General features: G+C 49.4%; 1 protein-coding gene across 41 annotated transcripts in view; it reads left to right on the top strand.

The window, feature by feature from the left end:
* LOC103793597 (uncharacterized) overlaps positions 1–26,197 on the top strand; it is a 52,839-nt gene that overhangs the window by 21,930 nt on the left and 4,712 nt on the right. For 10 of the 41 annotated variants that reach the window (XM_078375874.1, XM_078375863.1, XM_078375859.1 and 7 more), the window contains 3 exons: positions 1,423–1,456; positions 1,558–2,727; positions 3,238–3,365. Coding sequence is in view for 17 of the 41 variants with exons in the window: in XM_035303613.3 (XP_035159504.1) it covers positions 1,423–1,456; positions 1,558–1,612 (89 nt within the window). In the remaining 24 variants the exon portion in view is untranslated. Of the gene's footprint in view, positions 1–1,422; positions 1,457–1,533; positions 2,728–3,233; positions 3,366–17,043; positions 25,864–26,197 lie in introns of all 41 variants that reach the window. The other 31 variants (XM_078375849.1, XM_078375848.1, XM_078375871.1 and 28 more) reach the window with 7 other exon arrangements.

The following is a 26,197-nucleotide window of genomic DNA, read 5'->3' as shown; positions in this document are numbered from 1 at the left end:
GAATGGTTGTGGGGTTAGAAGGGGCCGGAAGAACCAGCCCCTGCAGGTGCAGAAGAGAAGCTGCACACACTCCCAAGGCCCCGTGAGCCCTCACATGGGTGGGCTGTGGTCTCCCGGGGCCCGCTAGGAAATCCCCCTCCACCTGAGCTCACTTGAGAAGGTCTGTTTTCCAAACCCTGTCCCCTGTAGCACCCGCCCTGCAGTAGTCACGAGGAGCTCTCCCATGAGGTGCAGAGGAGGCTCACTCAGTGACCCCTGGGCCAGCCCACATCACAGGGGATGGGGCTCTCTAGTGGTCCTAGGAGTACCTCATTTCTGTCACATCCCCACCTCTGGGCCCACAGGACATGAGCTTGAAGGGAACTGGGAAGACTGGGCATGAGAGGGAAGGGCCAGGATAGACTCGCCCTCAGTAGAAGGAAGGGCCTGTGTCTTCCTGCCCCGACACAGGGGCCGGGTAACTTGCTTTTTTTTCACTAACAGGTTGGCCTTAGGGGAAAAGGGGGCCTCATGAAAGGAGGGCTCCCAGTGGATCAGCCTAGCCAAGGAGAATTCTGTGTTGGGCTTTGCAGCCAAAGACCAATTAGTTATCAGAATTTTTCATTTGTAACTGTTTGAGGATATGGCTCAAGCTAGCTTAAATAGAAAGAGGAAATTTATTGGTTGTGGAATGGGTCATAGCTTCAGGCACTGTTGGTTTTAGGAGCTCAAGTTGGGTCCATATTCTGTCTCTCTTACACACACTCTCTCTTACACACACATAGAGATTGGGAGTGACCTTGGCAGGCCACTCCTGTGCTGCATCTCTGCCTGCCTCCTGAGTGCGTTGTGTTCCTAAGTGGGGCCTCCCTGGGGGCAGGGGTGGTTTGTTTGAGTGCAGCTTCAGCCACAGGAGACTTCTCCATAACACTCTGGGATCACTCATTGTGACTTCCAACAAGCCAGATGGTCACCGACTTACAATGGTTCCACTTGTAATTTTTCTGACGTTATAATGGTGAGAAAGCAATATGTATTCAGTAAGAAGCAGTAAGATACTCTCGATGCGGGACAGCAGCCACGAGATCGTGATGGTAAACAACCCTACAGGGGACTGCTGCCAGACAATTTGCCCAGCTGTAGGCGAAATGAGTGTTCTGAGCTCCTGTAGGGTGGGCTGGGCTATGGTGCTCAGTAGGTTAGGTGTATTACATGCATTTTCACCTTATCATATCTTCAACCTGCAATGGGTTTACTGGGATGTGACCCCATAGTAAGTCCAGGAGCACCTGTGTGCAGCTGACAGGTGACAAGAGCATAGCCCCAGGCAGCAAGCCAGCCTCCTGCCAAAGCAGGGCATAGGTAGAGCCAGTTCGCAGGCTCCCACCCTTGGCTGATGGAGACTTTCAGCGCCAACCCCATCTGGCTCTCCTCTCCTTCCAGGTCCCTGGAAGATGACACTCCTGGATCCCTCACAGTAAGTAGGGTCATGTGATGGGTGAAGGCTATATCACCTCCAGGGGGAGGCATTTACCTGCCAGTCTGACTCTCCAGGTCCTCTCATTCTCCCTCCCACAGTGACCACGCAGGACGTCTTGGGTGGAGACTGAGCCACTGCCTGCCACCAGGGTGACTGCTCCTCCAAGAGTTGCCCAGAGCTGAAGTGCACCTTGTGTGAGGGGAGACGCACCTTTGCTGTGCTCAGCCTTGAGGTTTGGTGCTGTCTGCTGCTGCAGCACATGCTGGCCTCTCCTGACGTCTCAGCGGTCCCTGGGCTAGCTGAGGCTCCACCGGCCCCATGATAGCTGATCTGCCGCTTCTCTAGTCTCTTGGGATCTGCGCCCTGCCCCTTCTCTATCAAATATTCCTGGCTGGCCGATTGAAATACTAATATGAGCTAATATCTTTTAAAAAAATTGACAAAACAATATACATGTATGTTGTAAAGCATGACATGTGAGATATACAGTGTGTATACACTGTGGGTGTCTAAATCAAGCTAATTAACATATCCATTACCTCACCTACTTTATTAATTTTTTTTTTTTTTCCGAGACGGAGTTTCGCTCTTGTTACCCAGGCTGGAGTGCAATGGCGCGATCTCAGCTCACCGCAACCTCCGCCTTCTGGGTTCAAGCAATTCTCCTGCCTCAGCCTCCTGAGTAGCTGGGATTACAGGCACGCGCCACCATGCCCAGCTAGTTTTTTGTACTTTTAGTAGAGACTGGGTTTCACCATGTTGACCGGGATGGTCTCGATCTCTTGACCTCGTGATCCACCCGCCTCGGCCTCCCAAAGTGCTGCAAGCTAAGTTCTTAACGGCTGACGTGGGTGTTATGCTATTGGTTAGCCTTATTTCCCATCGAATCTTCTCTTAGGCATAACCTAGTCCTTTGAGCTTCTTCGGTGGGGGGGGGGAGGGGCGGGTCCTCCCTGGGCCTGCGCCGTCCAGCTCCCTGCGTGGGCCTTGCTTCCGGCTGCACAGGTGCACCACGGGCCTTCCTTTAACGCAGAATTCAGTTGCTCGCGGACTTGCCCAGCGTCCAGAGCCGGAGCTGGGCGCGGGCAGCAGGCTCCTCACTGGCAGGTCTGTTGGAAACGTTTCACCAGCTGCCTATGGCCTGGGGGTTCCTGGAGGGCAGTTCAGAGGTCCAGCCCCCGGCCCCCACGCCTGCGGATTATCTGCGCGGTCCCGAGTTAGCGGAACTGTGGAGGCTTCGGGTCACCCACCCGAGTCACCGGACTAAGGTAACTAAGCTGCCCCGCCCCAGGCTTTCGTGGGGGTAGGTCGGTGGGGGGAAGGGTTGGAGTGCCGGGGGACGCTGTGCAGACGCCCCTGCTGTGGCCTGTATGGCTGCCAGGCAGGCAGCTGGAGGCGGCGGCCTACGCTGACCCTCGGGTCCTTCGCTGTCGCGGCACCGCCCCAGCGGAGCCAGCGGAAAGCGCGAGACGGAGTCCTGTGGCTTGGAGGTCAGGGTGACCCGGGAGCGCGGGCTGCGCCTGCGGACCCGCCCCGTGGCCGCTCCCAGGACCCTGTCCACGCGGCCTCCGCGCTGCGCCGCACCACTGCCCACAACCCACCCGGCCTCAGCTTCCCCAGAACCTAGATTTAAATCGGGACCCTGGCTGGACACCAGGTTGCAAAGTCCTTTAATTTAAAAAGAGGCGCATGAATGAAAAGAAAAGCAACGGGCAGTAGTGGGGACGATTTGTTGGCCCCAGAACGCCCTTAATGTCTTTATTATTCTTCTGAGACAGGGTCTCGCTCTGGAGGAGTGCAGTATGGCGACCTCGGCTCCTGCAGCCTCGGACCTCCTGGGCTCAAGCAAGCCGCCTTCCTCAGTCTCCTGGGTAGCTGGGACCACAGGCTGGGACCGCCACAACAGGTTTTGTTTATTTTGTTGTTTTTTTAGGTAGAGAGGGGTCTCACTATGTATCCCAGGCTGGCCTTGAGCACCTGGGCTCAAGCTATCCTACTGCTTCACCTCCCTAAGTGCTGGGATTCAGACGTGAGCCACCGCGCACGGGCCCTCTTGATATGTTTACGTGGCTACGGGGACCGGGTAGCTAATTCACATGAATGCCACTAGCTTGAGTACGGCCTTGCCAGTACTGGAAGAAGGGCCGCTGCTGGTGGTGTGAGGATGACGACTGTAGTTTAAAATGAGGAAACTGAGGCCAGTGTAAGAAAATGAAATGCCAGTTGATTCAGCTCCCAGGCGAGGTTCTATGGTCTGGAGAAAGGCGCCAGAGAAGTTGCACTGACTTCCTGGGGCGGGGTAGGGGCTGGGGGTGGTGGGAGTGGTGGTGGTTTTTATGGCTAGGAGGAACGAGCATAGCTGGGTGCTCTGACTGGGTCCAGGGGAGCAGGATTGAGACGGGGCGGGCCGCTATTGGTTGGCAGGTGGTTGGGCGGGTTTTCCGGTGGAAGAGCCGGCCAGGGTTGCATTAGCTGGAGCCTTCCAAGGGGGCCACGTGGCAGAGCTAGGTGAGGAGTGCAGAGCTTGGTGCCAGGTGCAGAGTCAGGTGCTGAGTGCAGAGGTGGGTGTGTCCGGCCTCCCAGCGAGGCAACTGGCCTTACAAGGATGGTAGCCACTGTTTGCATCTTGAGGGCCTACTGTGTCCGGGGACTTTGCGGAGCAGTTTGCGTTCAGGGCCTTTATCCTGACCACAGACCCGCGAGGATCTATCCATTCCTACCCAACACCAACCTCTTACATTGATGTAGAACACCTGTCAGTCTAAGGCATCGTCTCTCCGCCTCTGACTTCACACTTGCTTTTCCTTCATTTCTTCCTTGGTGCACTTTCGCAGTCACTGTGGCTGTGTGCCAAACCACCTGGAAACCTAGTGGCTCGACAATGTCCACACTTACTTCAGTCCTGAATCTGCAAATTGGGCAGGGTTGGCTGGCTGAACTGTTTCAAAGACCCTGCTCTGAGGAGATGGTTTTCCATGACAAAAACCAATCTCCGTCCAGGGCCACTGAGGCTTGGAGGAAGCTGACTGCCAGGACCCAGAGAGCCACATCGAGTTTGATACTTCTGCACCCTAATGCTGGAGGGGGTGTGGATCAGGAGGCTGAGACCCACAAAGAATAAACAGCTCGACCCAAGTCATGCAAAATTACAAAGCAGTTACTTTAGGTAGGAAGAGGGTGGAGTTGGGTGCCATAGGCTTCTCTGTGACGTTCTGATGTACAGTCATCCAGCAGGTGGAGGAAGACAGGGAGCTGTTGAGAGAGACTCAGCTGATGTCAGCGGCTGGGCGGGGATCCTAGTTCCCCTACTCGGTGCCCGCTGGGGACCAGTCTCTTCCCAGAGCAGCTCTTCATGTTATTTATCAAGACTAGGGTTTTTTTTCCTCATGTAAATCACTTACAACTTTTGTTTTTGTCCCGACTTGTGTCTTTTAAAACACATTCCATGCCTCTTCATTTCTTCTTGCTTAGTAATAAAAACAGGCCGTGGCAATGTCCTTAAGTTTCGCTGGGTGATTTTACTCATCAGTCCTGTCTTAAGTAAATGCAGTTTTGTTTTTCTTGTGAGCTGACATTTCTCTTTTCTTTTTTTTTTTTTTTTTGAGACGGAGTTTCGCACTTGTTACCCAGGCTGGAGTGCAATGGCGCGATCTCGGCTCACCACAACCTCCGCCTCCTGGGTTGAGGCAATTCTCCTGCCTCAGCCTCCTGAGTACCTGGGATTACAGGCACGTGCCACCATGCCCAGCTAATTTTTTTTTGTATTTTTAGTAGAGACGGGGTTTCACCATGTTGACCAGGATGGTCTCGATCTCTTGACCTTGTGATCCACCCGCCTCGGCCTCCCAAAGTGCTGGGATTACAGTCGTGAGCCACCGCTCCCGGCCTTTTTTTTTTTGAGACAGAGTCTCTGTGGCCCAGAGTAGAGTGCAATGGCTTTATCTCAGCTCACTGCAACCTCCGACACCTGGGTTTAAGCAGTTTTCCTGCCTCAGCCTCCGGAGTAGCTGGGATTACAGGCATGCGCCACCACACCCAGCTAATTTTGTATTTCTAGTAGAGACAGGATTTCTCCATGTTGCTCAGGCTGGTCTTGAACTCCTGACCTCAGGTGATCCGCCCACTCAGCCTCCCAAAGTGCTTCTATTAGAGGCATGCACCACGGCACCCGGCCTGCTCCTTTTAAAAAAAGAAAGCATTCATGTGACAACTGATGTCTGTGAAGAAACATTTGTGAGTGTTGGGAGGAGGGTGGGGTGGCAGGGATTGACTTCATTAGCAATATTGATTATATTATTCAAGGTCTTCATATGCCTGTGGATTCTTGATCTGCTGCCTCTATCAAAAATCAGAAGAGATACAGTAAAGCCTCCCAGTGCAATTACATTTTTGTCAATTTACCCTTGTATTTTTAAAGTTTTCTTTTATTACATTTTAGTGGAATATTTCCCATGTAGGAAGTATTGTGCAATTTGTCATTTCATGATTTAGATCCTTTAGAAAAATAAAATGACCTCCTTTGGCTTATTTTCATAGTTTTTGTTTTAGATTCTACCTTCTGTGAAACTTTTTTTAATAAACTTTTTTTTTTTTTTGAGACAGTTTCGCTCTTGTTACCCAGGCTAGAGTGCAATAGCGCGATCTCTGCTCACCGCAACCTCTGCCTCCTGGGTTCAGGCAATTCTCCTGCCTCAGCCTCTTGAGTAGCTGGGATTACAGGCACGCACCACCATGCCCAGCTAATTTTTTTGTATTTTTAGTAGAGACGGGGTTTCACCTTGTTGACCAGGATGGTCTCGATCTCTTGACCTCGTGATCCACCCGCCTCGGCCTCCCAAAGTGCTGGGATTACAGGCTTGAGCCACCACGCCCAGCCTATAAACTTTTTTTTAAAGACAGGGTTTCACCATGTTGGTTAGGCTGGTCTTGAACTCCCGACCTCAGGTGATCCACCCGCCTTGGCCTCCAAAGTGCTTGGATTACAGACATGAGCCACCATGCCCAGCCTAAAACTTTTTTTTTTTAAATGTGACATCTGCTCTTTTCACTTGCTGGTTTGCAATTGACCTAGGACATTTTCGCCCATTCCTTTGCTTTTGTTAGCAAATCCATAATGAGCATCTCCTATACGTATGCCACGTGTTGTCTCAGAATTGGGCTTTGCAGAGTGCCATGGAGGAGACATGTTTCTTGCCTTTGTGAACTCACATTGCACGCCTCACTCTATTTTAATTGTGTCACTTATAAGCAGCAGATAGTTGGATACCGTTTTTTGAGTTTAGTAAACCAAGTTTGTCTTATTATAGAGGTATTTGAACTACCCACATTTGTCACTGTAACTAATACCTTTGGTGTTATTTTTGTCACATTGTTTCATGCTGATTTATTTATTTATTTTTTATTATACTTTAAGTTCTGGGGTACATGTGCAGAACATGCAGGTTTGTTACATAGGTGTACATGTGCCATGGTGGGGGTTTGCTGCATCCATTCCCACCCCCGCTGCTATCCCTCCCCTAGCCCCCCACTCCCTGACTGGCCCCAGTGTGTGATGTATTGGGTGCATATATATTTAGGATCATTAGCTCTTGTTGCAGTGATCCCTTTACCAGTAATACTCTTCTTTGTCTCTTTTGATCTTTATTGGTTTAAAGTCCATTTTATCAAAGACTAGGATTGCAACTCCTGGTTTTTTTTTTTCTCTCCATTTGCTTGGTGAATCTTCCTCCATCCCTTTATTTTGAGCCTAAGTGTGTCTTTGCACATGAGATGGGTCTCCTGAATATAGCACACTGATGGTCTTGACTCTTTATCCACGTCACCAGTCTGTATCTTTTGACTGGGACATTTAGCCCATTTACATTTGAGGTTAATATTGTTATGTGTGAATTTGATCCTGTCTTTTTTATGCTAGCTGGTTGTTCTGCCTGTTAGTTGGTGCAGTTTATTCATAGTCTTGGTGGTCTTTATAATTTGGCATGTTTTTGCAGTGGCTGGTACAGGTTGTTTCTTTCCATGTTTAGTGCTTCCTTCAGGGGCTCTTATAAGGCAGGCTTGACAGTAATAAAATCTCTCAGCAGTTACTTGTCTGTAAAGGGTTTTATTTTTCCTTCACTTATGAAACTTAATTTGGCTGGATACGAAATTCCAGCTTAAAAATTCTTTTCTATAAGAATGTTGAATATTGGCCCCCACTCTCTTCTGGCTTGTAGGGTTTCTGCTGAGAGATCTGCTGTGAGTCTGATGGGCTTCCCTTTGTGATTAACCCAGCCTTTCTCTGTGGCTGTCCTTAGCATTTTTTCCTTAATGTCAACCCTGGTGAATCTGACAATTATATGCCTTGGGGTTGCTCTTCTCGAGGAATATCTTTGTGGTGGTCTCTGCACTTCCTGTATTTGAATGTTGGCCTGCCATGTTAGGTTGGGGAAGTTCTCCTGGATAATATCCTGAAGAGTATTTTCCAACTTGGTTTCATTCTCCCCATCACATTCAGGTATACCTATCAAATGTAGATTTGGTCTTTTTCACATAATCCCGTAGTTTCTGGAGGCTTTGTTATTTCTTTTCACTCTTTTTTCTCTAATCTTGCTTTTGTGCTTTATTTCATTGAGTTGATCTTCAATCTCTGATATCCTTTCTTCCAATTGATTGATTCGGCTATTGAAACTTGTATATGCTTCACAAAGTCCTCGTGCTGTGTTTTTTACCTCCATCAAGTCGTTTATGTTCTTCTCTATGCTGATTATTCTAGTTAGCCTTTCATCTAGCCTGTTTTCAAGGTTCTTAGTTTCCTTGCATTGGGTTAGAACATGCTCCTTTAGCTTGGAGAATTTTATTACCCACCTTCCGAAGCCTGTTTCTGTCAATTTGTCAAACTCATTCTCTATCCAGTGTTGTTCCTTTGCTGGTGAGGGGTTGTGAGCCCTTGGAGAAGAGGTGTTCTGGTTTTTGGTGATTTCAGCCTTTTTGTGTTGGTTTCTTCCCATCTTCATAGATTTATCTACCTTTGGTCTGAAGTTGGTGACTTTTGGATAGGTTCTCTGAATGGACAGACTTTCTGTTGATAATCAAGCTATTTCTTTCTGTTTATTAGTTTTCCTTCTAACTGGCCGCTCTGCTGTAGGTCTGCTGGAGTTTGCTGGAGGTCTACTACAGACCCTGCTTGTAGTAGAGGCTGCAGAACAGCAAAGATTTCCCAGGCTGGAGTGCAGTGGCGCATGATCTCGGCTCATTGCAATCTCCATCTCCTGGGTTCAAGTGATTCTCCTGACTCGGCTTCCCCAGTAGCTGGGATTACAGGCTAAGTTTTGTATTTTTAGTAGGGTTTCACCATGTTGGCCAGGCTGCTCTTGAAGTCCTGACCTCAGGTGATCTGCTCACCTTAGCCTCTGAAAGTGCTGGGATTACAGGTGTGAGCCACCGTGCCCCACCTTTTTGAGCATTTTGAATATGTGATTCCAGTGCTTTCTGGCCACCATTTTTTTTTTTTTCTGATGAGAATTCAGCTGTGAATCTTATGTGAATTCTTTTGGAAGGGACAAGTTTTTTTTCTTTGTTTATTTTTAGGTTTTCAAAATTGTCTACTTGTTTTTGACTTTCAGCTTTCCCCCACCAGCACGTTGACTATTTGAGATAAAGTACATTTCACTCTTTGTGGTTCTCTGTGGTTATCCTACTTGGAGTTGGTTGAGCTTCCTGGATGTATATTGTTTTTCAATCAAACTTAGAAATGTTATAGTCATGATTTCTTTGAATATTCTTCCTTCTCTCTCCTCTCCTGGTACTCTCATGATGTGTGCGCTAGCACGCTTGATGGTGTCTCGTCTATCCCGGAAGCTCTGTTCATTTTTCTCTCTGCTCTTTGACTTGCATACTCTCTGGTGATCTATCTTTAAGGTAACGAATCCTTTCTTCTGCCAGTTTTAATCGGCCGTTGAGTCCCTCTAGTGAAATTTATTTCCATGACTGTACTTTCTAATTCCAGTATCTTCATTTAAAGAATAATTTATCTCTGTTTGTTGATATTTCCTATTTGATGTGATACTGTCTTCACACTTTACTTCTTGGGTCATGGTTTTCTTTAGTTCTTCGAACATATTTTAATGGCCACTTTAAAGTCTTTGTTAAATCTGACACCTATTTAACTGCTCTTGTCACAAAATAGCTATGGGAGATGATGGCTGTGTTAATCTGTTTCACTATTGTAACCATTTTTCTGTGTATACATATCTCATAACACCATGCTGTAAATCTCAAATATAGACAAATAGAATTTATTTAAAAAAATCTGACATCGAGTTACTCTCACAGGAACTTTCTCTTGACATTTTTCTGGTGTACAGATTATGCTTTCCTGTTTCTTAGCATGTTTCAGTATTTTTTTGCTGATATTTTAGATAATAGATAATATATTGTAGCAACTTGGGTTGCTGGGCGCTCATCTTCATTTTCCTCAAAGGGCTTGCTATTTACTTGTTTATTTTTTAGTGAATGGCTGGATTGTTTAAGTGAAATCTACTCCCCCTGGTGTTGAACATTTGATAATGCTTCTTCAGGCAGTGCTGGATCCCAGGTCACAGTGATGGCCGAGGTTTTGGCAGTCCCTCTCTGAATGTCTCTTTCCCTGACCGCACCTAGCTTTAAGCCCCGGTGATTGCTGGCTGATTATGCTGTTTAATCCCAATGCCCTTGGGATTAAATTGCTCTACAGAGGGAGTCAGTCAAGTACAAGATCCTTTGAAGGAGTGGTTCTGGAGGTTGATACTGTTGGCCCTCCATATTAGTGAGTTCCACAGCCATGCGTTCAACCAACTGCAGATAGAAAATGCTTTTTTTTTTTTTTTTTTTTTTTACAAAAAAGAAGATGGTTATGTTTGTATTGAACTTTTTTTCTTTGTCATTATTCCCGATACAATACAGTATAATAAATATTTACCTAGCATTTACATTAGTATTTACATTGCATAAGTAATTTAATGATTCCAAGTATATGGGAGGATATGTTTATTTTATATGCTAATAGTAGGCCATTTTATACCAGAGACTTATGCACTCATGGAGTTTGGTATCCTTGGGGAGTCCCGGAACCAAGCCTTGTGGATATGAGCTGTATTTGATATTACGTTCTGAGTCCAGGTGGACTCCTCAAGTTCCCTGGGAAAAATCTCCAAGCAATGGTTATTGAGCAGTGGTGCTGACTGCCGGGCACTCATCCAGTCGTCATGGCATGCTGGAGTGGCCTTTGGTGCCCCCCGGGGAGTGTGGCTGAGGTCCGAGGCCTTGTGGCTGGTGTCTGGCCAGTTTCAGCTCGGACCCCTTGCTGGGCTCTGCTCATCTCGACTCCCCATGGCACCAGCAACCTCACTCAAACTGTGTTTGCACACATGTGCCTCTGATTTCTTCTGTAGGATTTTATCCTGCAAACGTGCTCACAGTTGAGTAAAGACAGTGACAGATGTGTTCACAGAAGCAGTGTTTGCATCAAAAGTCAGGAAACATCTGATGCCCACCAAACAGGATGACTTAAGTATCACCCATTCACACAATGGCATGTGTCTTCCAGAAAGCAGGATTCTGTGGTCAGGATACTTGGACGAGTGCACAGCATGCTCCCACATGTACAGAGCACTCACAGAATATCCTCATGCATGCCCCACATGTACAGAGCACTCACAGAATATCCTCATGCATGCCCATGTGTGCTTGGGTGTCCGGAGGGACATGTGGCACACTGCAGGCTCCTTGGGAATGGATGTCCGGACCCCAGTTCTCTGAATCACTCTGTTTTAACTAAATCAGCACTTCATCTCCTTTAAGCTCGCTTTTACTCTACTTCTATTATATGTGTTTAAAATCCATTCATGACTTTATAAAAACATCTCTTTGGGAGAAAGTGAGCCTGGGAAGGAAGTGTGGATTAGGGGCTTTGCTTTTTCCTTAAGATGATCTATTTTCTCCCTGCTCTTTACAAGTCATTTTCATGAGCCACTTGGGAATGTCCTTTTTATTCACTGTGGATTCCAGACAAACCCAGACTCTTGTGCTGCACAGCCCAGCCCACAGCAGCCTTGGCCCAAGAAGCTGGGCTGGAGCTAAGAGTGTGACCCTGCCCTGCCTGCTGCAGGGGCACAGGCAGCTATCGGTGGAGGTGGAGGTGCCCCAAGAGAAAAGGGGGACCCCCACATGGTGCCTTCTGGTTACAGAGGGGGCCCGCCAGGATCTCTGCCTGCAACTGTGAGACACCTGGACTGGCCATTTTCTCCCCCTTAGCTTTTGTGGGCAGAGATTCCAGGTGCAACTGTGGAGGAAGAAAACCAATGGTCACTTCATGCAAAGCTTTGTCCCATGAGTTGACCTGGTGACCTATGTAGAGTAGGCCTAGCTGGCTTTAGGACCCTGCAGGCTGTGGTGAAGGGGGTGGGGGATTTGCCAGGTTAGGGGGCCTCAGGGCAGGTCTAGTCCCATCTTGTCAAAGTCTCTCTGATGGCAGCACAGGTGATTGGTGTCACTGGCTTTTTAGGGATGGATTTGAGTTGAAGCATGACCAAATGAGCTCCAGCTAGACCCAGGGCAACCCTGGGGGTCTTCTCCAACTCAGGCTGAAGGGGAGCAGAGACTTTCCTGGATTTCTTCTTGGAGCCAGAGAGGCAAAAGTGTGGCCAGCTGCTACCCCAGCTGCTGTGCTCCAGAATCAGCCATTTCTCCAGGGATTCTGTTTTCTTTTTTCTTTTTCTTTTTTTAAAAGATGGGGTTTCACCATGTTGATCAGGCTGGTCTTGAACTCCCGATCTCAGGTGATCCACCCGCCTTGGCCTGCAAAGTGCTTGGATTACGGGCGTGAGCCACCATGCCCGGCTGGATCCTGTTTTCTTTAATTGGAAAATGGTATAGAGCCCAAGATCTGGGTGCTGGCTATTCTCCTGGCCACTGGAGAGCTGCTACTCTAGCCTCTCTCAGTGGACAGAGCTAGGACACGTTTGTATGTGAACTCACCCATTTGTATACCATGTTAGTGTATTTGCATTGCCAGAAAGGAATACCTGAGGCTGGGTAATTTATAAAGAGAAAAGGTTTATTAGGCTCATGGTTCTACAGGCTGTGCAGGCCTGGAGCCAGCATCTGTTTCAGCGAGAAGCTTTCAGTCATGGTGGAAGGAGAAGTGGGAGCTGGTGTGTCACATGCAACAGAAGGAGCAAGAGATGGGGAAGGGGTGTCAGGATCTTTTCTTCTTCTTTCTTCCTTCTTCCTCCTTCCTCCTCCTCCTCCTCCTTCCTTTCTTCTTCTGCCTTTTTTTTTTTTTTTGAGATGGAGTTTTGCTCTTGTTGCCCAGGCTGGAGTGCAGTGGTGTGATATCAGCTCACTACAACCTCTGCCTCCCGGATTCAAGTGATTCTTCTGCCTCAGCCTCCCAAGTAGCTGGGATTACAGGCGCCCTGCACCGCACCCAGCTAATTTTTTGTATTTTTAGTAGCGACGGGGTTTCACCACGTTGGCCAGGCTGGTCTTGAACTCCTGACCTCAGGTGATTCGCCTGCCTCAGGCCCAAAGTGCTGGGATTACAGGCGTGAGCCAATGCACCCTGCCTAGGCTCTTTTTGACAACCAGCCCTTGTGTGGACTAACAGCACGAACTCACTCACTCATCACAGTGAGGAGAGCACCAAGCTATTCATGAGACAGCTGCAGACACTGGGGCTCACATCCAAACCACACTATATCCTGTGCCTTTAGTGCTTTCTCTCTGTCCCTCTGTTTGTCCACTGACCCAGGCCTGGATTCACACTGATGTCTGAGATCAAGGCCAGCCCGGCAGGACTCATTCTCACTCCTGCTGTTGATCCATAAGCCCCTCCACGCTCCCCACAGGGAGACACTGGCTCTCGCCACGCAGCATGCCTTCGCCTGTTTGTTCAAGCCCAGTGTGCCTTCGTGGAAGCTTCGCAATCATTAGCCTGCTCTCACTTGAATGCATGTGCTAAGGAGAATACAGCGACCTTTGTCTTCAGGTGTTTCCGGTCAGAATGCCCCTTTCCCAACTTCCTTAGGCCAGCTCCTCTTTCCGCCCCATCACGGAGTCAGGTTTATCTATCAGTGAGTGTCTTCTCACAGTCTGTGTTCCATCCTGGGATTCCCCAACCTAGTGGTTGAGGTTTTGTAATTTGCATGCATTAAAAGTGAACTCTTTGTAATGTGTACAGCTCTATGGGTTTTGACCAATACAGAGATACCTGTAGCTGCTATTCCAGTAGCAGACAGAGTATCTCCGTCATCCTAAAAATTGCCCTGTGCATCCCCTTTATAATGGCCACCTCCTGATTCCCCAAATCTCATAACTCCTGATGTGTTTTCTGTCCTCACAGTGTTGTCTTTTGCACAATGTCATATGAATGGTGTCATATGATACAGAATCTTTTGGTTCTGGCTTCTTCCTACTTAGGCTATTAAAAAAAACACCAGAATTCTGAATCATGTGTTTTATCTTTCTGAAAGGAGTAAGCATAGCTAGTTAAAAGTCTACATGTGCTGTCCTCACTACTTGGGGTTGTGTGGGTCGGTTTCTACTGCCTGTTGTTTCTGCTAGTTTTCATTTGTGTTGATTTGTCTTCTTAAATGCCTGGTTCTCTTTCATATTATATAGGCAAAAGTGTTTATAAAAATACTTTGAAGCATAGGACAATGTTATTATTCGTAGCTTTTTTTTTTTTTTTTTAACAGAGATTTGCTTCCGGCAGGTTCGTAGCACAAACATTCTCTTTCATACAGCTCAGGAATTGAGGTCTCTGAGCCACACTGATGACTGAAGCCAGGCTGTAGCCCTCATGAGGGTTAATTTTCTTGTTTTCTCCAAGAAGGCAATCTTTTGGTATCCCCACCCAAAGGGTGACCCCCCCCCACCTGCCTCCTGGGTTCAAGTGATTCTCCTGCCTCAGGCTCCTAAGTAGCTGGGATTACATGTGCCCCACACTGCACCCAGCTAATTTTTTTGTATTTTTAGTAGCGACAGGGTTTCACCATATTGTCCAGGATGGTCTCAAACTCTTGACCTCAAGTGATCTGCCTGTCTTGGTCTCCCACGTGTTGGGATTACAGGTGTGAGCCATTGCACCCGGCCCCAGCTAGTGTTTCTGTTCTTGATGGGCCTTGAATTCTGCTTTTTGTCTCCTTAGCCCTACAAAAGATCTTCATGTTTCTTTGTCACTCTTTCAGCAACAGCAGTCACCTGTAGACTAAAAGCAGTCGTAAACAAGGTCATTCTTTATAACCTTGTCAATCTTCTATCTTTAGCAGATGTTTCTCATGTTTTGAGCAGTTTTGTTAGTTGGCTGGATTGATGGGTGGACAGATGAAGTAGGTTGTTTCAGATGACTTTATTCATCTCTCCTGGCAGTGGAGATCCCTGTTCCTCTCTTGGGTAAGCCCTTCCACCAGATCATTGGCCCCTGAGCTGACTCTCCACTATAGACTTGGGGTGTGGGCTTGTTCTTCACTCTGGGCCACTGAGACCCATTTCTGAGACAGATCCATGAACTGAATCTGAAGGACATTCTTGGGGTGTGTGCCAGATCCCTACTGACTCCAGTAAGGCTGGCACCATGTCTGAAAGCTGGAGCCAGCAAATGAGATCTAGGGTTTATTGGGAGACTTCCATACCAGGCAGCCCAGTGGCAGCAGAGTAGACAAGAAGATTGCTACCCTTTGTAAAAAGCAGATAGTTGATGTAGCATTTTCACTTAGCACCCTCCGCCTAGCAACCTCTATTTAACCCAGAACAAAGGGCTCCTAGCCCCTGTACAGTCTGCATTCCAAGGATGGGCCAGGGGTTTGGATGTCCTTCACAGATAAGGAGTGAGTCTCCAAATCAGCCACTCCTGGATTCCCTAACTCAGAAGTCTGCCAACACTCTTCTTAGACCATGCGGCCATGCCCGGGTGAGCGTCGGTGATGGCTGTCAGATGCCTCCGTCATGCCCAGAGGTGGCCCACATACCCTGGTGCTCTGTCTGTGCTGCTGGTATTCGTGTGCAGCACCCCAGAGGAGCTCGAGGGGGCCCTGGCGTACCCGCTGACTCACCTCCTTCCTGACCTGCATGCACCCCTCTTAGGGCTTGCTTCTCTTTTTCCAGAAAATTTATTCATAATACATGAATGTTCAAATTAAAAAAAAAGTATTTCCACCATTTTATCATGTATGTTTTTGAATGCCATTATAGAATGCCATCTCAGGAGTTCAAAGTCAGGGTGACAGTGACAGATTCATTTCCTAAATGCTTGGAAGGGAAATGCAGAAGAGAATTCAAAGTCTTACCTTAAAGCCTTTGGATAGCGACATGCACACAGCATTCCAGAGCACAGCTAGGTTCTGCCCAGGGCCCTCTGCCCCCTCCTCCCTCATTGTCCTTTGCCGTTTGCCCTTCAGCCTGATGGGCCTAGGAACCCCTAAAAAGGTGGGTGCCTTGGCCACAGAGCACCTGCTGCATGGCGGACCAGAATAGCAACATGTGTGCCGGGAATAATTATCAGCATGGACAGAGCAGGAAAGCGCCCTGAGTTTATTTCAGGAGCTTGGGGGAGGAGCCATAAAACAGACTCAAATGAGCCCTCATCCCCAGACCATCAAAACCACTTTTAAAGCATTTTCCTCCAGGGGATGGGATTGGATTCCATCTCTCTTGGGTAGAAATTCTTCTCATGGTAGCAATGCTGAGGCTCTTAGAAAAGGATTTTTAAAAACATGGTACAAAAAAGAATCTAGTGAAGTTGATTATTCTTAAGGAAGTTGCTTTTGAACATGATGTGTTTGCTATCTGTGGTGTTATGATGGATACAGGTTTTTGTCTGCGGTTCCTGGCTTGTAACTCCCATAGCCTGTGTTAGGGTCTTTTGTTAGAACGTTGGGTGCTTTAGAAAAACAGAATCTCTCTGGTCTTCCGACCTTCTTTCACCTGCCCTAAGGCAGGACTCTATTCCTCCTGCACCTTTCTGACTGTGGGTCTTCAGACCCTCTCCAGAGGGAGTCCTGCCCTATACCTTGAGGGAAGGAATGGTGATGGCATGGAGCCGCCACCAAAACCAAGAGGACTGGGTTCCGGAGCTTCCCGAGAGCTGAACACGTGCAGGTTCCCGGAGGGTGGTGCCCAGGGAGGGCATGGACACTCTGCGCCCCTTCCCCTGATTTCACCCTACGCATCTCTTCATCTGTCCTCTTTGAAATAGCCTTTTAATAAACTAGCAAATGCGTTTCTGAGTTCTGTGAGCTGTTCCAACAAATTAATAGAACCCAAAGCCCGGGCTGAGGGAACCCTAACCTGAAGCTGGTCGGTCAGAAGTTCCAGGCCTGGACTTGTGCCTGGTGTCTGGGAGCAGGGCAGCCCTGAGGGAGGATGTGCCCCCTTCCCAGGTAGACAGCATGGGAATTGAACTGGAGGACACCCGGCTGGTGTCTGCTGCCTGGTATGTGGGAGAAGCCTCCACACCTTTGGTCACAGAAGTGTTCTGGGGGTGATGGTTGCGGTGGCGTGAGAGCAGAGGAAAAACACGACTGAGTTTTTCCAAAACAGTATCATTGCTCATTTCTATTTTCCGGTAGGAAACTTATGGTTTGGGCGTGTCCCTCCAACTGCTTGCTGGTGACCAAGGAGAAGGAACCGCTGGGCTTTATTTGATAATCAACAAAGCATTAGGCCCGACCTTCCAATTTTATTCCTGTTGGGTGTAGCACAAGTAGGTCTGGATTTCAGATGATGGATTGTTGATCAAAAACTGCAGTGAAATCTCGAACTACAAAATTCACCACCTGGTGAAGATACTAGATTTGAAAGGAGAAATAAGTCCTTGTTTGGACACAGGCAGCTTGCTTCTTCTCCTGGGTGAAAAGAATAAAACATGAAAAACCCTGATGTGGACACAGCACGTGGCCAACCAGGGATCCCTTCTTCCAGGTGGTCGCTGTGCAGGTGTCCAGCTCTCACCTCACTGCTTAGGGCAACGCATTTTCTGCAAACGTGAGAACTCTGATAGCAGCTGTTCCTTGGACTGGCAGGAAATACATGGCTCGCTGGTTCCTACCCATGAACCAGCCTCTCAGGTGCTCCTGCTGGTCCTGGGAGGCTGAGAGCAGACGGGCCTGGGCTCCTGCCTCTTCTCCTGCAGAACTCCTCCTTCCTTCCTGCTGCAGAAGTGCTCAGGCAAGGGCTGCTGAGCTCATCAGAGGAGGGGACATGTGGCTCAGACACCCTCATCCACCCCCCAGAAAGCTCCAGGATGAGTTATGGAAACCTGGAAAGTCAGAAACACAGAGCACAGCTCTGGAACTGATGCATGTCGGGACTTTGTCGAGACAGAGTCCATGGAGGAGAGTGAGATGGCACAGTGGGTGTCATCAGTGGCCTCATGCTGCCCAGCTCTAAGTGCAGGGAGGCAGGGACAGACCTGGGTGCAGGAGGGCCATGCTGCCTCCTGCAGTGAAGCATGGTGGGGGTGAGAACTGCTCTGGTCACATTTCCTTCCTTTCATGGTCCCTGCACTGTTTGTAACAAGAGGGTGGACATGGAGGGGCCCGGGAGGATGGTCCCCACCTAGCTCTGATGGCCTCAGGGCTGGCCAGTACCACCAGCTGCTGATGCATGGCCCCTCGTCACTTCCGGCTTCCTGTCCCTCTGCGGGCATGTCCAGGACAAGTGCAGATTTATGGACTTGGCCAAGCTACCCTGCAGCCTGGCTCGGCTCCTTCCTCCCTGTGTGACCCCAGATGATCTTATCCCCTCTGAGCCTCTGTCCACAAAGCGGCAATGGTGATTGTCCCCATCAGGCCTGTGACAGTGGCCAGGCTGTGTCAGGACAGCCCTGGGCCCACTGCAGGAGCCCCAAGCCTCAGGGGAAAGTGGCCACTGCCTTGGCTCTTACTGTCCCTGTTCCTTCTTGTCACAGCAGCTCCTATGCTAACTTTCCTACTTTCTGTACCACTAAGGGAGGACACTGGGCTGTGTTATTCCTGGGCACATCTGCAACACTTGGTGAGCCCAGCACAAAGCAGTGCCCAGGTGTTTGTGGAAGGAGTCCGTGTCCTATCTGCTGGGATTCCTCTTTGTCCCCTTCGCTGAGTAGATCAGGGCCCTGTGCAACCCTCACCTCCCTGAGAAATTTTCCTTCCTGGGCTGTCCCTGCCTGGTGCAGAGCTGAGCCGTCCTGCTTTGTGGAGCTTCACCCAGGGCGCTCCCAGACACTCCCTGAGAATTGCATGGCAGGGAGTTACCTCTGTTCTCTGGGCAAAGGGCATGCCTGGGCTGAGGCTGCTTGCCCAGCTCATCTGAATGCAGAGGAAGACTTCTCTTTGCACCGAGGGGAAGGGTACTAATCACACCATTGACTGAGCCTTCAAGGGCACAGAGGCATATCAAGATCCTGGCACCCAGGAACCAAACACCTGAGGGAGGAGAGGAGGCACAGGTGAGGCTGAGCAGGATAGACGGCCTAATGTGAGCTCAGCCTCCAAGAGGAAGGGAGCAGCCATAGGGAGGCATGAGACAGGGGAGGCTCCTGGGAGGAGGGACACATGGCCCACACCTGTGCAAACACACCATCGGGCATGGCGGGATTCTGTGCTCCGTGCATGTGCCTAACTCAGATGTGTAAAACCCTGTGTTCAAGGAGCAGACAGCCACTGGGCTGCTCCAGGTACGGCTGTGGGGACTATTGGATGTGCACCAGGAAAATGGACCTGGTGTGCTCCTGTCCCAGGTAACTGAATCCATTTGCTATCAGAATGGAGAGCCACACAACCTGTTTGGATCACTGGCAATTTCTCATCCCGTGACTCAGCGATTTTACTCTATGTGGTTTTTTTTTTTTTTTGGAAACAAAGTCTCACTTTGTAGCCCAAGCTGGAGTGTAGTAGCGCTCACTGCAACCTCTGCCTCTGGGGCTCAAGCGATTCTTGTGCCTCAGACTCCCAAGTACATGGGATTACAGGCACCAGCCACCATGCCTGGCTAATTTTTTGTATTTTAGTAGAGATGGGGTTTCACTGTGTTGCCCAGAGTGGTCTCGAACTGCTGAGCTCAGGCGGTCCACCTGCCTTGGCTTCCCAAAGCGTCGGGACTACAGTCATGAGCCAGTGCACCCCGCCCACTTTATGTATCTGTCCAGAAGTAATGAAAGCCTGTGTCTACCAAATGCTCACAAATGTTCATGGCGGCTTTATTCGCAAACTGGAAACGACCCAAACGTCCATTAGCAAGAAAACAAACACCCAAATGGTGGGGTAGCCATGCAGCAGGAGCCTCTTCATCAATAAAAACATTACAAACTGCTGAAACCCACAGCAATCGGGACGGGTCTCAGAAACCTCAGGCTGAGCAAATGGAAATGGACTAGAAACAGCGCAGGCTGCGATTCCATTTGCATGAGACTTAAGGACAGAATAAATCTAAAGTGAGCACACCTGTGCAATAGCTGCTCTGGGGCAGTGGGAAGGGCAGGAGGCTCTCATGGGTGGTGGCAATATTCCGTCTCTTGGCTGTGACGAACTGGGGGATGTGTTTGCCAAAATTCATCCTACTATACTTCGATATTTCTGTATTTCACTGTGTATAAAATAGACCTCAGTAGAATTAATTTCATTGGAAAACCCTGCAGATTGAAGGCGAAATTTCTTCAGTAGCCACATTAGATAGCGTCACAGCCATGCATCAGGCTTTCCAGATGAAGTAATTCAGAGCCACCTGACAGGCATGGAGTGCCTTGATTAAATGTGAGCCAGGTCCGCTGGGGAAGAGGCTGGCTGTGTTACCCCAGATGCATGTTGCAAACCTCGGGCTTTTCCCAGGAGCCTCTGGCTTTTCTCTAGGGTGATTGAGCCCTGGAGCAAAATGGCTTGTTCTGACAAATGTCGCCTCCTGAATTACCGCAGGGTAAGGGAATGCCTTGATAATCCGGGGATTACTTGGCACTGGCTCTGAGATGTCAACACTTTTGGGGACTTTAAGACACTACCATGGCCCAGCAGTCAAGTGGGGCTTAAGGAGGTCAGATGATAGGTCCCACGTGTGAATTTCCATGGGACAGTGTCTGTGGATTCTCCGGGGGTTTATGTCCCCCACTTCTTAAGTATAGTTGAAATAGTTTCGCTCAGCAACCGGCAGAGCACCCACGGAAGCCCCACATTGGCTCTTCTGCGGTGGAGCCAATGCCATCTTGGTAGGAAGTGGAAAGAAAGGGAAAGTCTTGGAATTTTCTCTCCCTATGTCAATAGTAAATCAAAAGTAACAAACCCCACATCCTAGGGGAGTTACAGAGATTAGTGCCACTCTCAGCTACTGGAGAGATTTCAGGGTGGTCGTTCCTATTACGTCCCTGCTTCCCTGGCCTGCTTGACCTCTACTGAGGACAGGTCATGAGGAAAGAGTGCATCAGAATGAAGGTGACCAGCTGGTGACTCCAATTGCTGCCGTTCTGGATGAAGCTTCCTTTTTTTTTCTGAGACAGAGTCGCCTGAGCTGGAGTGCAGTGGTGCGATCTGGGCTCACTGCAACCTCTGCCTCCTGTTTCCAGCGATTCTCCTCCCTCAGCCTCCCAAGTAGCTGGGATTACAGGTGTGTGCTACCATGCCCGGCTAATTTTTATATTTTTAGTAGAGATGGGGTTTCACCATGTTGGCCAGGCTGGTCTCAAACTCCTGATCTCAGGTGATCCGCTTGCCTCCGCCTTCCAAAGCGCTGGGATGGCAGGTATGAGTCATGGCGCCTGGCCTGAAGCTTCTTCATTGGAGTCACAGTTGCAGCCTCACGGCACTGAGAGTTGGCTCTTTATGTCAATTTCTAAGGACACCAGAAACAATCTGCTCTGTTTAGGGTGCCCACAGCACCCCTTCCCACTTTGCCTCAGGGTTATGCCAGTTTTCCTGCTCTCTCTGCCATGATGGCATCCGCAGAGATGCCATGGAAAACCATAGCAGGCCACACCGTTAACACTATGCTGACTGGTGCTGATGGGCTGGGAGTGGCAGGTACATCAGGAGCCTTTGTTTTTGGATCTTTGGGGTGTTGATTTTCTTCCCAGAAACCTCCCTGGCGTGTTTGTCCGAGTTCTTGTCCTGCATCTGGGAAGAATGAAGCACTCGGGAAGGGAAGGGTGACGAAGACAAAGAACTTTAGTGTTAGAACAGCTCAGGGAAGATGAGAGTAGCTCCTCTCTGCAGCTGGCCATCCCATCTTCTCTCCACCCTCTCCCTGTCCTCTGGTTGACTGTCCTCTGCCCTGCTCTGGCTGAGCCCAGGGCTGTTATGGACCTCAGAGGGAGGAAGTACAGGCTGACTGGTCCATGGGTGGCTATGGCAGGCCAGAGGAGGTGCCAAGAGGCCCCACCCTGGTCCACGGGATTGGCAGCCCATCTCCCAGCCTTCAGGCCCTCCCTGGCCTGAAGGTGGGGCCTCATAGGGACCTCCCCTACTTCTGCCCAGGCCCTACGCTGCCATTCATGGCCCCATGGCCTGGCCTCAACCCAGCTTCGAGATTGGAGCAGGTGCTGGAGAAGGGAAGGGCCGGGCAGTGGAAGCAGACATCAGGGGTGGGGGATGGGGGCCGAGGGTCCAGGCTGCAGAGATTCCCGGTCCTGCACCTGGGAAGGCCGTAGCTGCAGCCAGGGAGCTCCCACCCCACCTGCATGTGATTGCACATGAAGCTGCAATCTGTCTCAAATTAAGATGTGGTGTGAGGGGATGTGCTGGAGAAAGTCCAGCAGGCACGGGTCAGTGTGTCAGCAGGGGGCTGAGACCCCTGTAAGATGCACTCCCGATTGCCTCCTCTCTCAGTCTATGTCTGTGGCTCACACAAACTCCCATGACCAGATGGCTGAGACCTGCCTTCAGATGGTTGTCTGGGATATGTGAGTACCGGCTGAGAGTGGGCCCTGGGAGCTCTGGAGTGTCCTTGGAAGATGGCGGGGAAGGGAAATTGTCCCAGAGGATGGAGCATCCCTTAATCCAGCCAAGTCGACACATACAACTAACCATCACAGTCAGGGATGCTGCTGAGCCTCTTAACCACGCACACAGGACTGGCCCAAGACAAAGAACGATCTGGTCCCGAATGTCAATAATGCCACTGTTGAGAAACCATGCCTTACACTGATTCATGAGCAGGGGAAAATAGTTTGACTAGATGTTCGGGGTCTTGGAAAGAACAGGATTCCAAAACTGGTGAAAAGGAAGCATGGTCAGTGACAGATGCACGTATAGGAAGGTGGGGAGAGGTACGTGGATGGATCGCTCAGAAGGTGGTGTAAAGAGACTGAAGATATTTATATGTTCGCCAGGAGCTCCCTGTGCAGAGGGGTCTTTGAGATTCGGGTGGACAAGAGAGCATGCTCTGTGATGCTAGCTGACCCTCCCACCGGCCATCCTGATGTTTATTCAGTGTGCCCAGGGCCATGATTGCAGGGATGGAGGCTGTGAATGGGCACAAATGACATGAATTTCGTCTTGCTAAGGCCAGCCTGGAGGCCACCACTGCTCTGCTGGAGTGACCTTCTGACAACCTCCCCTATGGTGCATTCCCAGGAGGGCCGGGCAGATTCCTCTTGGCCAGCTGGACCCCTTCATAAGGAAAAACAATGTTCTCTCACTGGAATAGGTGTGCCCTGAATTCAGATTTGCTTTCCCTGTCTGCAATGCTGCTATCAAAAGCCACTATCATGGACTTAAAGAATGCCTTATTCATCGCTGTGGTATTCTACACAGTGTTGCTTCTGATGAAGAATTTCAGTTGTACAGCAGTGAGATCATGCACAGTGACCTCACTTGCTCCACATCCCACTGACCCAGAAGCAGCTGGCCTGATAGAGCCGTGGTCCTGCCTACCGAAGATGCCGTTAGAATGCCAGCAGGGAGACAGCTCCCCGAAAGGTCGGAGTTCTACCTTACAGATGGAGTTTGGGATTTGAATCAGCAACTGCCATATGGTCTGCCATATGGTGGTCCCATGGCCGGAACACACGGTCTGGGAATCAAGAGGTGGGCGTGTGAGTAGCTCTTGTCACTACGAAGCCTCGTAACCAAGAATCGTACCTCCCCTGCCCCACACCTTAGCACGTCTCTGCTTTGTAGTTCCTGCTTCCCCAGGGAGGAGGGCTTCCCAACAGGCAGCGCAGTGATTTCGTTGAACCCAGAGCTGGGACCTGGCCATTGTGGGCTTCTGAGCTACTGAATCAATGCAAAGAAGGTCGTTATTCTACTGGCTGAGTGACTGAAAGTGTTATCAAGGAAAAATCGAGTTGTTCCTATATAATGGGGGCCAAGAAATGATGTATGAAATGTAGGGAACTCTCCAGGGTGCCTTTAGTTATCCAAAACTAAGTTAATGGTAAATGATGGCATCCAACGAAAGGACTTGTGAGGACTCAGAATCTACAGGAATGAGAGTTTGGATCACCCATCAGGTAAAGAATCCCCAAAAGCTGAGATCTGCCCAAGAGCAACGCCAACATGAAGTGGTTATGGAAGAAGGGAGTTTCGACTGTCAGTGGAGCTGGCCAGCTTCAGTCCCTGCAGCCAGGGCCTGCAGCAGGGAAGCATATTTGCCTGTCTTCCTTCTTGCTCGGTGTGCATGTATACACACATATGTGTACATACATACATGCATATGTGCATATACATGCATGTGTGTAGGTGGGTCAGGACACACAGGGACTTGCTCTTTCCTTTTGCTTCTAGTTTCTCTGTGTTGTCTTGGCAACAGCTCTTCACTTGCTAGCTGCAGTTTGTTTCAATTCTGTTTTCCCCCCCGACCTTGGAGAAGCGGCCAAATCACATCCCCTACTGAGACACCAGCAACCCTCCCTGGAGATCTGAGCCTAGCGCCATGAGCCTCCCACTCTGGCCTCCTGAGGCACAGGCACCAGCTGGGAAGAGCTCCCTTTTCAAAGGTCTGAGCTCAACGCTGCGGAGCCCCGCCTTCTCTGCCTGTGGATTTTAACAACGCGCCCTTTGCTTTGCACCTGACCCTGTGAGGGAGCTGCTTCCTGTAGGTTCTCTCTCTGCGGACCTCTATGTCTCCTTTTTGTGTTTTTTAGGCTTCCGATGCCTGCTTGACTAGTTGCCCACGTTAAATTCTCTGTTAAAATAACTGGGGTGACTTCTGTTTTCCTAAATAATACTCAGATTCCTTGATTGGGTGGGGAAACCTCAAGAGCCTTTTCTCGAGTCCGTCGTTTTACAGAACACAAACCTGGGGCTGGTGGAGTGATGCTTTTCTCAAGGTCAGTTTTGGGGCCAGACTCTGTCTCCCAATCCAGGGCTCCAGCACCACCCTATAGGGTCTTCCAGGCACTTTTTAAAGCTTCAAATGCAGGATTTTGCCTTTCATAAGGGATTCTCTGCCTGTCCTGCACAAACTTAGAACAGTTTCCTGTTTCCTTGTGTAGAAAAACATTGGATCCAGAAACGGATGGTTCCATTGGTCTTAACCAGGATTCTTTGGGTAGGTAGTGGCCATTGCTCCAGCCAGTCCCACAGCCCCACCAGGCATCTTTCCTCTTCTCCCATCTGTGCTAACTCACCCCCCACCTGGAGCCAGATGGACTTGTATGTCACCTTCCCCGACTGTGAGCTCCTCCTGGGCAGGGGCCTTGTCCATTCCTTGGGATGACCGTGTGTTCTGATGCGGGGAGCACAGACTCATGTCAGACACACCTGAGCTGGAATCCTGGCTTTATGATTTACTTCGCCAAACCTTACTTTTCTTGTCTACCACCCAGAGATTTTGCTATCTCACAGGGTTGTTGCATGGAGGGCAACAACCACTATGCACAAAATGTGCCACCCCCCGTGATGCCCATGCAGTGTGTGAGGCACTGTCATCACCACCTCCATCGCTGTCCCAGTGCATGGCACACAATGGGCTGGGACTGAGTCCTGGGCACACCACATCTGCTGAAGCAGGCCTGCAGCCCTGGACCCCACTGACAGCCTCCTGAGGGGGCATCTTTTTTTCTTTTACCGAGGCAGTGCCTCTCCTCCATAAAAGAGCACTCAGATAAAAATTCACAGCAAAATCCTCCTCCTCTATGCTCCCAGCAGCCATCCTCTTGCTTACGATTGCAACCTCTGGTGAAAACATGTTAAGGACAACCCTATTCAGCTTTTGATAGGGTTTGGCTGTTCCCCCACCCAAATCTCATCTTGAATTGTAGCCCCCATTATACCTATGTGTTGTGGGCGGGAACTGGTGGGAGAGAATTGAATCATGGAGGCAGTTTCCCCAAACTGTTCTCTCGGTAATAAATCTCATGAGATCTGAGGGTTTTATAACAGGTTTCCCCTTTTGCTTGGCTCTCATTCTCTCGTCTGCCACCATGTAAGACGTGCCTTTCATCTTCCGCCATGATTGTGAGGCCTTCCCAGCCACGTGGAACCGTGAGTCCATTAAATCTCTTTTTCTTTAGAAATTATTTAGTCTTAGGTCTGTCTTTATCAGCAGTGTGACAATGAACTAAATACAGCTTTCATCTAGATAGAAAGTGTCTTGGTCATTTTAAAAAGGAGACACTATTTTCCTCTTATATGAATGAAACTTGGCTGGGATGGTGGCTTGTGCCCATAATCCTAGCAGTTTGAGAGGCCAAGGAGGGTGGATCACTTGAGGTCAGGAGTTTGAAACAAGCCTGGCCAACATGGTGAACTCTCTCTCTAAAAATACCGAAAAAAATTTAGCTGGGCATGGTGTGCACCTGTAATCCCACCTACTCAG

The sequence above is a fragment of the Callithrix jacchus genome, chromosome 6 (assembly GCF_049354715.1).
Source record: "Callithrix jacchus isolate 240 chromosome 6, calJac240_pri, whole genome shotgun sequence".
Lineage (NCBI taxonomy): Eukaryota > Metazoa > Chordata > Mammalia > Primates > Cebidae > Callithrix > Callithrix jacchus.
Note: the sequence above shows the minus strand (reverse complement) of the source record. Positions and strands in the feature narration are given on the sequence as shown.